General features: G+C 40.4%; 1 protein-coding gene across 4 annotated transcripts in view; it reads right to left on the bottom strand.

Annotated features, from left to right (window-relative positions):
- tll1 (tolloid-like 1) overlaps nt 1–14,039 on the bottom strand; it is a 351,180-nt gene that overhangs the window by 17,489 nt on the left and 319,652 nt on the right. For all 4 annotated transcript variants that reach the window (XM_051929770.1, XM_051929768.1, XM_028804997.2 and 1 more), the window contains one exon: nt 3,263–3,476. In XM_051929770.1, coding sequence (XP_051785730.1) covers nt 3,263–3,476 — 214 coding nt within the window. The remainder of the gene's footprint in view (nt 1–3,262; nt 3,477–14,039) is intronic.

Genomic DNA, 14,039 nt, shown 5'->3' with positions numbered 1-14,039 from the left:
TAACAATGCAGGTATACAGACAGACAATAACTTTGAATAATGTTAACGTTTACCCCCCGGGTGGAATTGAAGAGTCGCATAGTGTGGTGGAGGAACGATCTCCTCAGTCTGTCAGTGGAGCAGGACAGTGACAGCAGTCTCTCGCTGAAGCTGCTCCTCTGTCTGGAGATGATCCTGTTTAGTGGATGCAGTGGATTCTCCATAATTGACAGGAGCCTGCTCAGCGCCCGTTGCTCTGCCATGATGATGGCCATCTTGTCAATTTCCATTGATTTTTCAAATATTTTTGTTGGAATTTTCCAATGGTGACATACAGTTCCTTTCTCGACCACAATATACAAAGATATAGACATGCTATATTGTATCATTTATCTGCATATCTGTATACTGATTGGTGCAAACTGATGTGCTTCTTAATGTTGTTATGCAAATGAACTACATTTTTTTAAGATCATTGCTTTGTTATATTCTCTCAGTTTTGGCGAGTCCAGACACAGACTGGTTGGACTGAGTAATATCACAGTAGATGACTGGCCTTCATGGGTAGCGCACCAACCCCGACCTGCTCAGATTATGTAAATGAAGACTGCAGCTGAAAATTACTTGAAATGTTGTCTAAAATGACATGGCTTTAAGCTGACTTGTGTTTTCTATTAAATAAAATGAAGCTATGTATTTAATACATTCTTGCATATCATGACAACTTATATTTTGATCAGACATGCAAGTAAGAACTTCCCTGTACTCTGCACACGTGTGTGATGCTTTGAATGGTGGGCACCTAGAAGTTCATAAACCAAATGAAACATCTGCTACACCAGTTAGTTAACTGAGCTCTAGGGAGAGGTGAGCCATGAGCCCAATGAGCCTGCTGAAAGGATTATACATACCCTCACAGATGTGGGATGTTCTTCATCTGGTGCTCTACAAGGAGTCTGAAGACAGCAAACATTTCCTGTCCACATTTGAGATGGTGGCTGTCATTTGTAAGAATGATTTAAAAAGAAGAGCCAACACTGCAAATATTGACTCTTTGTATAGACTTAATGTAATTGTCAATTTGAAACTTCTAAAATGCTTGTAATTCTACTTCAGTCTACCACAGAAACATCTGACAAAAAGATCTAAAACACTGAAGCAGCACACTTTGTGAAAACCAATACTTGTGTCATTCTAAAAACATTTGGCCATGACGGTAGGCCTGCTGTTCACAAGTAAGGCCACAGTGGCATTTCTAGCCTTGATGTGTATGGCTTGAAGTGTACAAAGTGTCATTGTAGAAAAGTTTGAAACACAGAAAACTACAGGCTTCAGTTTTAGAGTAGAAGGATGGGTAGACTCCAAGGGAAAGACCTTTGTGTTAAATAGCTAGAGCCAACTCAGCATATGGAAAAGGAGATAACTGAGCTTATTCCGTTAGGACAGCTCTTGTAGGTGCTCGACCCCTGGGTGGAGCAGCATCTTCCGAAGACAGCGAAGAAAGACGAAGATCTGGCTGAGGTGGTCCTCATGGCCCATCGTAGGTTTCATCAGAGATGAATATTAGGATTTTCATTTCATCTGTTTGTTCCAGAGATCATCAGAGGAAGGCTGGGTGTGCTGAATGCCAGAACAGTGAGGACAAAGAATGTGCACAACCAGCTCTGACTTATCTAAAGAATGGAGTGGGTGGTCAACATTGGACAAGGATGATCGAGAGGGAGCAAAGCTGAGAGAAGAAAAGTATTTTAAGGAGGAGTCTCCTGAGAAAAGTGAGGCTGAAGATTCCCCATGACAGTGCTTTCAGGAATTACCTCTAATAATAATAATAATTCATTACATTTATATAGCGCTTTTCTCAGTACTCAAAGCGCTATCCACACAGGGAGGAACCGGGAAGCCAACCCACAATCTTCCACAGTTTCCTTAGCACTACCACAGCGCCACCTGTGAGAACAAACTGCAAACTTAGCAGATGTGAATGACTGGATTGATGTCTGGCTCGATTTTTTTTCTTGTAAATTTTTATATTTTCAGGGATTATTCATAGTGTTCTTTACATGTTTGTTTTTGAATGTGCCACTTGTGACTTTTTGACTATTTTAGAAAAACTTCACGCTATCAAAGTATGGTTTGGCACTGGATTATTAAAGAATATACAGTATTTTTGTACCATTTTGCTAGTGGTTGGTGTCCCTCATTCCTTCACTGGTGCTTGGTTCATGAACTACAAGATGTCCACATGTTTGATACATGCTGGGGCTGAGGGCATGGAGAATCACAAAGTAACAATACGACTACTAGTACTACTACTACATTTAACAGCCATATCAAGGTGGGACAAGCCATTTCCAGTGTACTAATAATATAACATTCTAAGCCTGTTTAACCCAATGAAAGGTCTCTGGGGGCTATTCTAGCAGTGTTGGGCACAAAGCAGGAACCAGCCTTGGGTCAGGTAGTACTCAATCTCAGGGCTCATTTTCATGCAATGGGCCGGTTTAGAATCACCCAGCAGCCATGTTACCGTGGGATGTGGGAGGTAAATCAGAGTATACATTGACATTGGGGGAAACATGCCATCTCTAGACAGGCAGTGATCAAGTAGGGGATACACACTCAAGACCCTGAAAGAGTGAGGTAACAGCATTAACCCCCATACCACCGATATTCAAAGGAAATATATAGCCTTGGAGTATATTCTCACAAACATGGGAGCAAGGTTATCTGAAGAAAATGTGAGGGCAGCACAGGAAATTCATTGGTGTCTTTGACTGAAAATCAAATTGGAGGATCCAAAGGCTAAGAATAAATATTTCAGAAGCCCAAAATGCTTCTGCGTATTTAGATAGATAGATAGATAGATAGATACTTTATTAATCCCAATGGGAAATTTACTTAATAATAATAATTCTTTGCATTTATATAGCGCTTTTCTCACTACACTCAGCAATTGCAGGTTAAGGGCCTTGCTCAAGGGCCCAACAGAGCAGAGTCCCTATCGGCATTTACGGGATTCAAACCGCCAACCTTCCAATTGTCAGTGCAGATCCCTAGCCTCAGAGCCACCACTCTGCCTACTTGTGAGGTGATTAAAGATACTACAAGCATGAATTAAACAAACATGAATAAACCTTCTCATAAAATGCAGTTTTTATACACTACCCAAGCAAAGAATTTAAGTGGCTTGCACAGCATAGCTTCAATAATTCAAAGCAGACATGGAATTTAAGCAGAACGCACCAGTCTTGCTCTTTAAGAATGCCAGAATGATTGCACTAACCTGTGGAATGAGTGGCCTGAAATCCTTTTCTTTGTACTGAAGCATCTGAAATGAACCTGAGGTACATCTTGTTGCCCGTGGAGACAACAGGATCTGGTATCTTGCTGCCACACAGTCGTCCGAGAATTGCTGCTTTATCACTTCCTCCGTCAAACACTTCCAGATGGTCGTAGGCGCATTCTTGATGCTGCTCAATCTCAAACTCAGTAAAAGACTGAAAAAAAGGAGGAGAAGTTTGAATAAACAGCAACTCAATGACTTAAACTCACTCCAAATTTATTGTTTTTTTTTTTTAGTCAGGTATTTTTCCATAAGAGGAGGGTGTGCAGCTACAGCATGAACCTGATCAATCAAACTGTCGACAATCACAAGAAGTGATCTGAGTGTAGAAATAAGGTCCATAGACAATTTCATTGGATTCTTATTTTTTTCTCATTAGTGAAACACTATTAAAATTAGGATAATGCTCTCATTTTCTCTTCAATACTTTGAAGAACATGGGAAGCACTTCCATTTTCATCTCTAAAACCTGCTAATAATCAATGGATTACGGTGAATTCAAATGTTTGAAAGACTTTCAGGCATAAATACAATGCTACACCCCTAACAGCTCATCCGTTTCCTTTCTGCCTCCTTCTTTCATGAGCCCCTGTGATGCCCAATGCATTTGAACCCCTGCATGGAATAAACCTTGGCCATCTTGTAGTTCATGACCAACTGGAAACCAGTAATGAGTGAGAGACGCACAGTCGAGACATGTGGTGCAAAGGTAAGCTGTCCTTTATTACAGCAACCGCCAATACACCAAATATTAAAAATAAGTGACAACACTTTTTTCAAACAGTCAATTCAGCAATGACACGCACGAAGGAAAATACAAAAATGAAAACTGAGCAACTATTTTTATTTAAAGAGCTTCTATAAAAAGCTAAATTTTCCCCTGGGGAGAAATAAACGATTAGTTCACCCTGTCCACTATTCCTGTTACTTTGGAGGTCTTATCTTAAACACTGAAGAGAGTGGAATGAGCAGCAGATCAGAAGGCCAAAAGATAAAGCAAAAGCACAGTATTGTGGACGGGGCTATTGTATCTCCTGAAATTTTAATGTCATGTCATGTCATTTTCTAACCAGCATAATCCAGATCAGAGTCATGGGACGGTTAGCTGGAGCTTGTCTCAGCTAGCACTGGGCAGAAGGCAGGAGCAAACCCTGGACTGGGCACCGGTCTATCACAAGACAAACACACACACCAAGCCCACTCTAATGACAATTTAGACTCACCAGTTCACTTAACCTACATGTGTTTGGACAGTGGGAGGAAACTGGGGACGAAAAAACCCACACAGACACAGAGAGAACATTGTAAACGTCCGTATATACTCACGTATAAGTCGGGTTGGGTCATTTGACTTATACGACCGACATTATAAAATACCAGAAATTATACAGTAAAATCAAGTCCCAGCTTATCCGCAGAAGAACTTATCTGCGAGTATATACGGTACATGCAAGATGCAAACCTTACTGCTACAGATCTTAATAACATTTCTAATTACCATATATACTCATGTATAAGTCGGGTCTTGAAACCCGAAAAAAATCGATCATAAAATCAGACCCCGACTTGTACGGCTGTTCAAAAATGCAACACTTAAATTTATATTTTTTTTAACATCTTCTTGTTTCCTCCAATCTCACATCAGTTTCTCAAACGCATCGAATTTTGTTGCAGCAGCGCAGTTACCAATTTCTTTCGCTACTTCAACGACGTTTAGTTTAGAACCAGCTTCATATTTTCTTCTGATCGAACGATCCATCATAGATAAGGGATGCTCTTATGATAAAGGTGTATGAGGGCGTGAGATACAAAAAACACAAATCAGTACAAACGTTGCTTCGGAATAGCTTGGGTATTACCGTGTGGCACAATAGAGAGAGATACAGTGCATTGTCGCACCCACATAGAAAAAAAAGGTAGTGTGTTCCGTGGTTACCCTCTTGGGTGGGTGTTAGCATATCATAATCCTTGACAGTTTTCCGCATTCGACTTATATGACCGACATTATAAAATACCAGAAATTATACGGTAAAATCAAGTCCCAGCTTATCCGCGGAAGAACTTATCTGCAAGTATATACGGTACATGCAAGATGCAAACCTTACTGCTACAGATCTTAATAACATTTCTAATTACCATATATACTCATGTATAAGCTGGGTCTTGAAACTCAAAAAATTGATCATAAAATCAGACCTCGACTTGTACGGCCATTCAAAAATGCGACACTTAAATTTTTTTTTTAACATCTTCTTGCCTCCTCCAATCTCACATCAGTTTCTCAGATGCATCGAATTTTGTTGCAGCAGCGCAGTTACCAATTTCTTTCGCTACTTCAACGACATTTAATTTAAAACCAGCTTCACATTTTCTTCTGATCGAACGATCCATCATAGATAAGGGATGCTCTTACGATAAAGGTGTGTGAGGGTGTGAGATACAAAAAACACATATCAGTGCAAACGTTGCTTCGGAATAGTTTGGGTATTACCGTGTGGCACAATAGAGAGAGATACAGTGCATTGTTGCACCCACATAGAAAAAAAAGGTAGTGTGTTCCGTGGTTACTCTCTCGGGTGGGCGTTAGCATATCATAATCCATGACGGTTTTCCACATTCAACTTATACAACCGACATTATAAAATACCAGAAATAATACAGTAAAGTCAAGTCATGACTTATCTCCAGGAGAACTTATCTACGAGTATATACGGTAAATGCAAGATGCAAACCCAGAACTCCTTACTGCTACAGATCTTCATATCATTTCTAACCATATACAAAGACAATAGTCTTGAGCGGTTCTTCATTTGTTTAGCATGCAAAGCAATAAACAATATAATGCCAATGACAAAACGTTATCATTCCATTAGTTCAGTCGTTCCAATGAAACAAATACCAAGGAACAGTTCCATGATTCTACTTTGACCAGGAATGAAAACAAAGGTCTGGTTCTGGGTGTTTTCAGTTACAAATAGGAATACGTTTGTATGCTCATCACATTAAATGCAAGCTATGAACTTTTGCATCCTTTCCCATATGAGGGATATAGACAAAATTATAGTAGTTCCTTTCTCTGCTTTTTGTATAAAGAGAAAACCATTCCAGGAGACTCTGGTGTGCATTGCACACTACTATGGACTTATGGACTTGTGCCCATTACAGGATACACTGTAGTTCAGTGACATGCTTTCTTAATTAAAGTTACATTTCCTTGCTATCAACTTGTATCCCAGTTTGAGCCGGTCCCTTCCTTGAACCTTATACTGCTGTGAGAAGAAAACAGCTATAATTAGAAAATGAATGACTGGATGAAGAAGCACCTAAAGATTTGGTTGATGCAGAACTACAGTATAAATCCACAGTATATTTGCATAGAATGAAATTTAGGAATAAGAATTAGTATATCATATTAGTAAAGTGGTAGAAGATTGAAAAACGGCTATTTCAATCTATACGGCTTTTGGAAGGATTCAACTCTGGACAGGCTGTTAGTCCACAGCATGGCCCACTCATGTTCACACTCACAACACTTTAAATAGCCAATTAAACTAACGGCATGTCATTTAAAGTCAGAAAATAGAATTGTGCTCTAAATTTGATGTTTGGAGGCAACCTCACTTAACACATTAAATAAAGATGGGATACACTCATCCTGAGACTTTGCAGAGGGCTTATTCATTATTTCTGCATGACTAGTGATTTTGCAGGGATATTCACTTAACAGGGTGCTGGCTTTGGAATGACTGAGCGTGCCAACATACTAGAGATCCTTATTTCAAAGTTGGAGTTTTTGCGGTACAAATAAATCATCACCAGCAGCTGTTTCTTGGTTCAAGACAACCCTTATGAAACTATTCAGGACTAAATGAACCATCAAGCTTTACTGTGTATATAAGGCGGGAGGAGGCTGCATTCAATCTTCTTCCCTTTCTTTGTGATTATCCATCCATCCATTCATGTTTTTTCAGGGTTGCGAGAATCTGAAGTCTATTCAGTCAATAATAAGTGCAAGGCAGGAATCGACCCTTCAGAAGATGACAATCCAACACAAAATGCACTCATGTAAACACAGTTATTAGACTATGTTAGACGTCTCATTTAATCTAACATGCACATCTATGAGAGGTCGAAGGAAAGGTGGAGCTGGGGAAAATCACATATGAACAAGGAAAAATATGGTAAGTTCACACAAAACTTCACTTACAAGTGTCAGGAATCTGAAACTGTGGGGCAGCAGCACCAGTAGGTGAATCCCTACTTGCTATCCACACATCCCCATATGAGTTACCGGGAAATGACAATTACTTAACCGTCACCAGCAGATCATCTGAGAAGGGTCTAGCCTTAGGCCTCCAGCAGCAATCCCATCTGCCTTTACATGCCCACATCACCCTTGGCCAAGACACTCCACTTCACAACTCCAGCCAGGAGCAGCTACAGAGGAGCCTGCCACTGGAGGTCTGCAGATGGACCCGATAGCGATTATCTGAGCTTTATTTTATTAGAACATAAACAGACTCCTAGCAGTTCCTCAGGACTTGGTTATTGTTGTAGTCTTCTTGTGTTTCCTATGATCCTTTTCACCATGATTTTTTATCATCTCATTTTATTACTAATCGTTTCTAGCAGTACTTTTTTTGAGTTTTTTGCTTTCTCTTGATGTTTCTTTGCCTTGTTCTTTGTTTTCTCCCTTTTGCCCTATTATTGCTTTTTAGATGAGGTTCCCTTATCCTCCTGCTATCCATTATATTATTGAACACTCTTTTAAATAATGTCACCAGCTACTCTTACCTGTTGGTTAACAGATCTCCAAGTCCATTAAAATGTTTTCCAGCTAATGGAGTAGACTGTTGTCATACAGCTAGTACAGTGTGGAAGAAACAGGAATTTTGTGTGTGTTTCTGAAAACGTCTAAATTTCCCAAATATCACAGCAATGTTGACAGCTCCTAGATTCTTGAATTCAATAGCTGTGTCGCGCATGCGCTATGGGGATCATGTTGGAGACTCAGCTCATGAAGTAAGCTTGTTGAGGGCTTTGGATGAGACACAGTTTCTAACCTCTCATCTTCTTCCAGCCCTAGGTTGGAGGAAGAGACCTTCAAATAGCTGTGACCATACTTCCAGTCTGCCCCAAAAGCCCCATCCTTTCCAGTTGTGAGAGAGCCATACTGTCCACAGATTGGTGAAAAGATCCTATACAGCTTTGTTTTGTTATACCATTTATTGTTTGCATTCAGTTAATTAGCATTGCTGCTATTAAACTGGGGACACCAACACTTTGTTTTGTCTTGTTTCCATTCATTCCACAGCTACAACCACTAATCCTCATGAACTTTTGATCTCACTTAGAATGTGGGTGTTTCTATGAAGAGCTTTAGTAGAAAATAAATGTAAACAGCAGACAATAAATGAATATACTGTATGAGGTGGTACAGCTGTCTTATTTGCATTGAAATCATTATTTAATGCATAACCGCAGTGACTGCATAACATTTGCTTGGGTCTCAAAATGCTGTTACACACATACCTCCCAACTATAAACTTAGTGAGCACATTTATCTTCCTATCATATTTTGTCTGACGTAATTGGGTGTATGAGCAGGAGTGTCCCTTCAAAGGCCACAATGCAGTGCTCCCCATCAGTGGCCATTGGGCACACCGCACCCTTAATTTCTGGCTTTCATTTTAAAGCCATTTCCTATGTTGTGGTATGCTGGGCTAGTAACATCACTTTAAGAGAGGCCAATCGAATCAACAAGCCAACTAAAAAGGCAGACTCCGTTATAAGACACACTCTCGATTATCCAGGAGGTGGGAATGGAGGAGAGAATGAAGACAAAACTGTCATTATGAACAATGCTGCAGATCCTATCTCTGACACACTTTGAGTACTGAGAAAAGCGCTATATAAATGTAATGAATTATTATTATTATTATTATTATTATTATTACACTAACACTGAGGACTTTCAGCCAACGAATTATTCAGCAGAAGTGTGAGAAAAAAATGCTACTGGAGCTCCTTCATGCCCATGGCAATACATCTTTGTATTGCCTCTGTGGCTCTGTAATTGTACATTTTTCATCTTTTGGACATTTTTCTTCCTTTTAGTTATTCTCATGGATATTTGAGATGGATTGTGTGGTTTATCATAATATCTATATATAAAATCCCTGTGTGAGTCCTGGTGTCCGTGTGTGTGTGTCTTCTGGTGAAGTGCGCATGCGTGGGGCACAGTGCGATGCGTGATATTACTGTCAGAGAAAGTACAAGAGTTTTACAGAAATACAAACCAGTATTACTGCGAGAGGAACTTAAAGGTACACAATACAGTGACGCATATTACAGCCACATACAAGCCAGTATTACTGTCGGAGGAGATTAAAGGCATATTACCGATGCGCACGCCTGTATTACCGCCAGAGAAAATTAAAGGTATATTACGGACGTACAAGCCAGTGGACATACAAGCCAGCGGATGTACAAGACAGTATCCTTCAATAAGGGCGCACACAGGCATCCTTCAATAAGGGCGCGCACAAAAAGGCGAGCCTCAAAAGGGCGACCTCAATTGGGCGCAGCGAATAAAGCCGCGCTCAATTGAGGTCGCCCTTTTGAAGCTCGCCTTTTTGTGCGCGCCCTTATTGAATAGAGCCGTACAAGACAGTATTACTGTCACAGAAAATTAAAGACACACAATACACGGCGGCAGCCCACGAAGAACGGTCAGCTCAGCAAGTAAACATCAACAAAAGAAAGGCTGAAAGGAAGAAAAATATGACCAACAAAAAGAATGAGGTCAAAGTCCCTTGCTATTTAATATAGACTGTTCCTACTAATGTTTATGCACTACTGTTCTAGCGCCAGTTATTGTAACGGGCTAAATGACTAGTAATTGTATAATTACCTATCTATCTATCTATCTATCTATCTATCTATCTATCTATCTATCTATCTATCTATCTATCTATCTATCTATCTATCTATCTATCTATCTATCTATCTATCTATCTATCTATCTATCTATTGTCAAACACTCAAGCCCTAACAAAAAACAAAAAAAAAAAAATAATGTTACAGGGCCTTATGAAAAAAGAATGTTTCACATCTATCTAAAGAGTAAAAGGAACCTGATATTCTATATTACAATAATCCTTATAACCTGAAAAAGTGTGGGAAACCCAAAAACATAGCCTCAGTTTAATCAATAATAAATGTTATCAAGGCTACTTCGAAAACCTCAAACCAAGTGGTTACTCCAAAAATGGGAAACGGCCAAAAAGACAAAAAAAAAGGAAATTCCCAATAGCAAAACTGCAATTACATAACCTAAGGCAACCTTCAAATTTCTCATTAAAAACGATTGAAACCCTCTGTTGCAGAGTCAGAGAGTAGAACCCAGTGCCCCAGTGGTTAGACTGGGGGTCTTCAATAGAGGCCTAGGTGGCTGTCCTGTTAGTATAACTAGGAGGCCCCACTGCCTTGGGATCAACATGAAGAGGAGAAGGCAAGGAACAAAATATTATCAAATAGATACACTAAACACTAAAAGAAAGTAATGGTGCAAGTTCATTAACAAATGGAACAATGTACAAAATAAAAATTAAAGAAACAGAATGTCCTGACACCAGCATCCTGGATTTGAATCATTCTGTGTGTGGACTTTACATGTTCTCATTATGGGGGATTCTGACATCTCAAGCCAAGAGTCCCGAGATTTTGCCTTCTTCTAATTTGCAACAAAGGAAGAAGGAGACGTGCCAGGCTGGTACAATTGTTTCTGACCTTGGCTTCAAGAAGGGAGCTCTTCTGAGCTCTTCTCCAGTTAAGATCTAGGTCTATTCCAAGCCATTCAGATTATATTGGCACCTTCCCAAATGGATAGTGGCTTAAAAGTGATGCTCCTGTAGGTTTAAAAAGATGCAAAACTTTCTCATGGAAACAGACATGCCATTTACTTCTCATTATTAAATAGTCTGACATGAACTGCCAAAGAAATTCACTTGTTGGTGCAAGATATATCTTAAAAGCACATTTAAAACAATCAATGAGCAGGGAGGACACGGTGGATATCTGTCTCTCATTTTGCCCAAAAGGTCGCTAATATTTTTCCCTGCTGAAAACCTGGGAGTGAATTTCATTCTCAAATGGAGCAGGATGAAAGATTAAGAGGAGGCTTTTGTAGTGAATAAATGGAAAACAGTAAAACATTGTGCAGATAATAGTGCATGTTCTGTCTAGTACAGCAAAGCCGCCTTAATCTACCTAATCCCCCTTGGACCAAAGCCAGGCCACGAATGTGAATGCACTTAACATTAACAGCTGCATGTGAAGATGAATGGTGATATGAAGCCGCTAATAAAATATCACAATTTGAATGAATATTTAAACAGCGGCAGAGGTCTGTAGCAAAATGTTTAAACCTTAATAAAAATGATTCCAAAAGATAATTAATTTTCATAGATGCAACCACTGGAATTTAGCAATTTGGAGCACATACTTGAAGAATGAATGTGTTACGTTTTGCTGTGGGGCTTAAAACGCAGGCTTTTTGGCATGTCACCTTTTGTGTCAATTTTATAATTTAGTTGCTCTTCACTTGCTATGGACAATTGACCCAAATCATATTTTGATCCAAGCTAAATACAGTTATGCGTAAAGTTCACTTTGAACGGATATTAATATAACTCTCCTCTGTTTTATTTCGACTTATTATTATCTGTTGATTTACATTGTTAATAAAGTTAGGCTAAATTTTCAGGGACCTCATTCCATAAGTGTTGGGCCATTTTTTAAATTGTCTTTATTTCTCATTCCTGTTCCCCATATATTGTGTAGTGTGGTGGCTAAGCTTAAAATGCTTGACAGTTCAATTACACCGTCCAACTCACTATGTGATCCCAAACAAGTCCCCCATCCCACTTGTGCTCCCTTTATAAGGCATCTAAATAACTGTACGGAGAGCTGATCTTACAAAATGCCTTGATAAAGGCATCAGCACAATATGCAAAATTCATTTAGGCTAATAACTTTCAAATCTGCAGAAATAAGCTGTTTCAGCTTGCCAGTTATGCCACAGCCCACAGAAGTTTATCAGTGGTTTCTGCTATATGCCTGAGATGCTTATTTTATATGATGATGCCTTCAAGACCACATCATCACAAGATCTTATGTTGTAAAACTGAATTATGTGTTGAAGAAAAGCTGCTGAGTGAGGTCCCCCATTAAGGGCATTACAAGAAGGGAGGCAAGCCTAATACACAAAGTCTACATTTACATACATCATCAAGTTTATCATCATGGAAAGTTAAATAAATTGATCACAACAGCTTTCACAGGAAATTTAGCAACTGGTATAACGTGCCCAGTATGTGCATTACTGCTGCTTACAAGTCTATAATTAGCAACTTCAAGAACTGTTGAGCTGTGGCGATCAAACATATATATATATATATATATATTATGGCATATGGCCAGGGCCCTCGCCCAGCTGGGGTGCCTCCACGCTGGAAGGACCGTTGGTGGGAGTATATCCAGAGCATTACGTCCCCTGTAGCACTAGGTGGCAGCCCCCCTGGGTTGCAGCGATGCCTCGGAATCCCACAGGGCTCCATGGGAGGTGGAGCTTGACCACAGCCCTGTTGGGATCCGTGGGCACAGCCAGGGGGTGCTGCAGCTGATCCCTTATGGGCAGTTCTTCCGCCACACCCAAGCACCTGGAGAACTTCCGGGTGCCTTATAAAAGGAGCGAGCAACCATTACTCCGGGAGCCAGAGTCGGGTGGGAGTAGACGAAGCTTGAGTGGAGGAGGAGAAAGAGAAGAAGAAATATGCGTTGTGTTGTGCTTGGGAACTGTGTTGTGCTTGTGGGAAACAGTGGAAGGCGTTTCCCACGAGGAAAAAGAAAAAAACCGTGTGTGCCTTGAACTTGTGTCCTGCATCTGCCTGTGTCGGATTTGGGCAATGGTGCACACTCTGCAGGCCACAATATATAAAACATATTGCATATTGTCATGCATGTGCGTCAGAGGACCCCGTTGCTGCCTCAGTCGAAGTACGAAACCGCTGATGTTAACGCTGTCATCTCCTTCTTTTCTCAGTACTGAGAAGCCGCCCTTTGAAGGCATTTAACCCTGCCCCTTCCATTCAAGCCAACATAAAATCCCATGCTTCGGAGAAACAGGAGTCATTACCGGATAGAGCGACTGCAACCTCTGCCTGAATTTTGAGATTCCTGAGGAAGGAATGCACGCCAAGGAGAGTTGTTTTTCTTTATTTCTGCTTACAGTATTTTGCTGTCTCCTGACGATCTGGTTGGCACCCCAAAATTTCCTTGCTGCATCCTGAGCTGTCATTCCTCCACCCAGCCACAATGTATATATATTGTAATGACCCAGGTGGGCAAAAGATGGAGGAAGGGAATTAGCCACCTTACAGAATGGTGGTTTGTTGCCCTAAAAAGAAAAGATTGGCTTCTTCAGCAGCTGCATCCGCCATGCCACTCAGATCTTCAGTGATGTCATGCCATTCTATGTGCTTTGTCCGCTTTTAAACACCACCCAGCTTCCCCTCACCCCCACTTACCTGGCTAGGGTCAGATGGCAAATCATATGCCACACTTTCCCTCGGCTACCTAAGCCAACTGAAAGCCAGTGTCCACATCTGAGGCTCATGGGTGGCCACGTCTGAAGTCTAATTGCAGCATCTGCACA

This window comes from Erpetoichthys calabaricus, chromosome 7, assembly GCF_900747795.2.
Source record: "Erpetoichthys calabaricus chromosome 7, fErpCal1.3, whole genome shotgun sequence".
Lineage (NCBI taxonomy): Eukaryota > Metazoa > Chordata > Cladistia > Polypteriformes > Polypteridae > Erpetoichthys > Erpetoichthys calabaricus.
The sequence above is the reverse complement of the archived record's forward strand: the minus strand, read 5'-3'. Positions and strand labels throughout refer to the sequence as shown.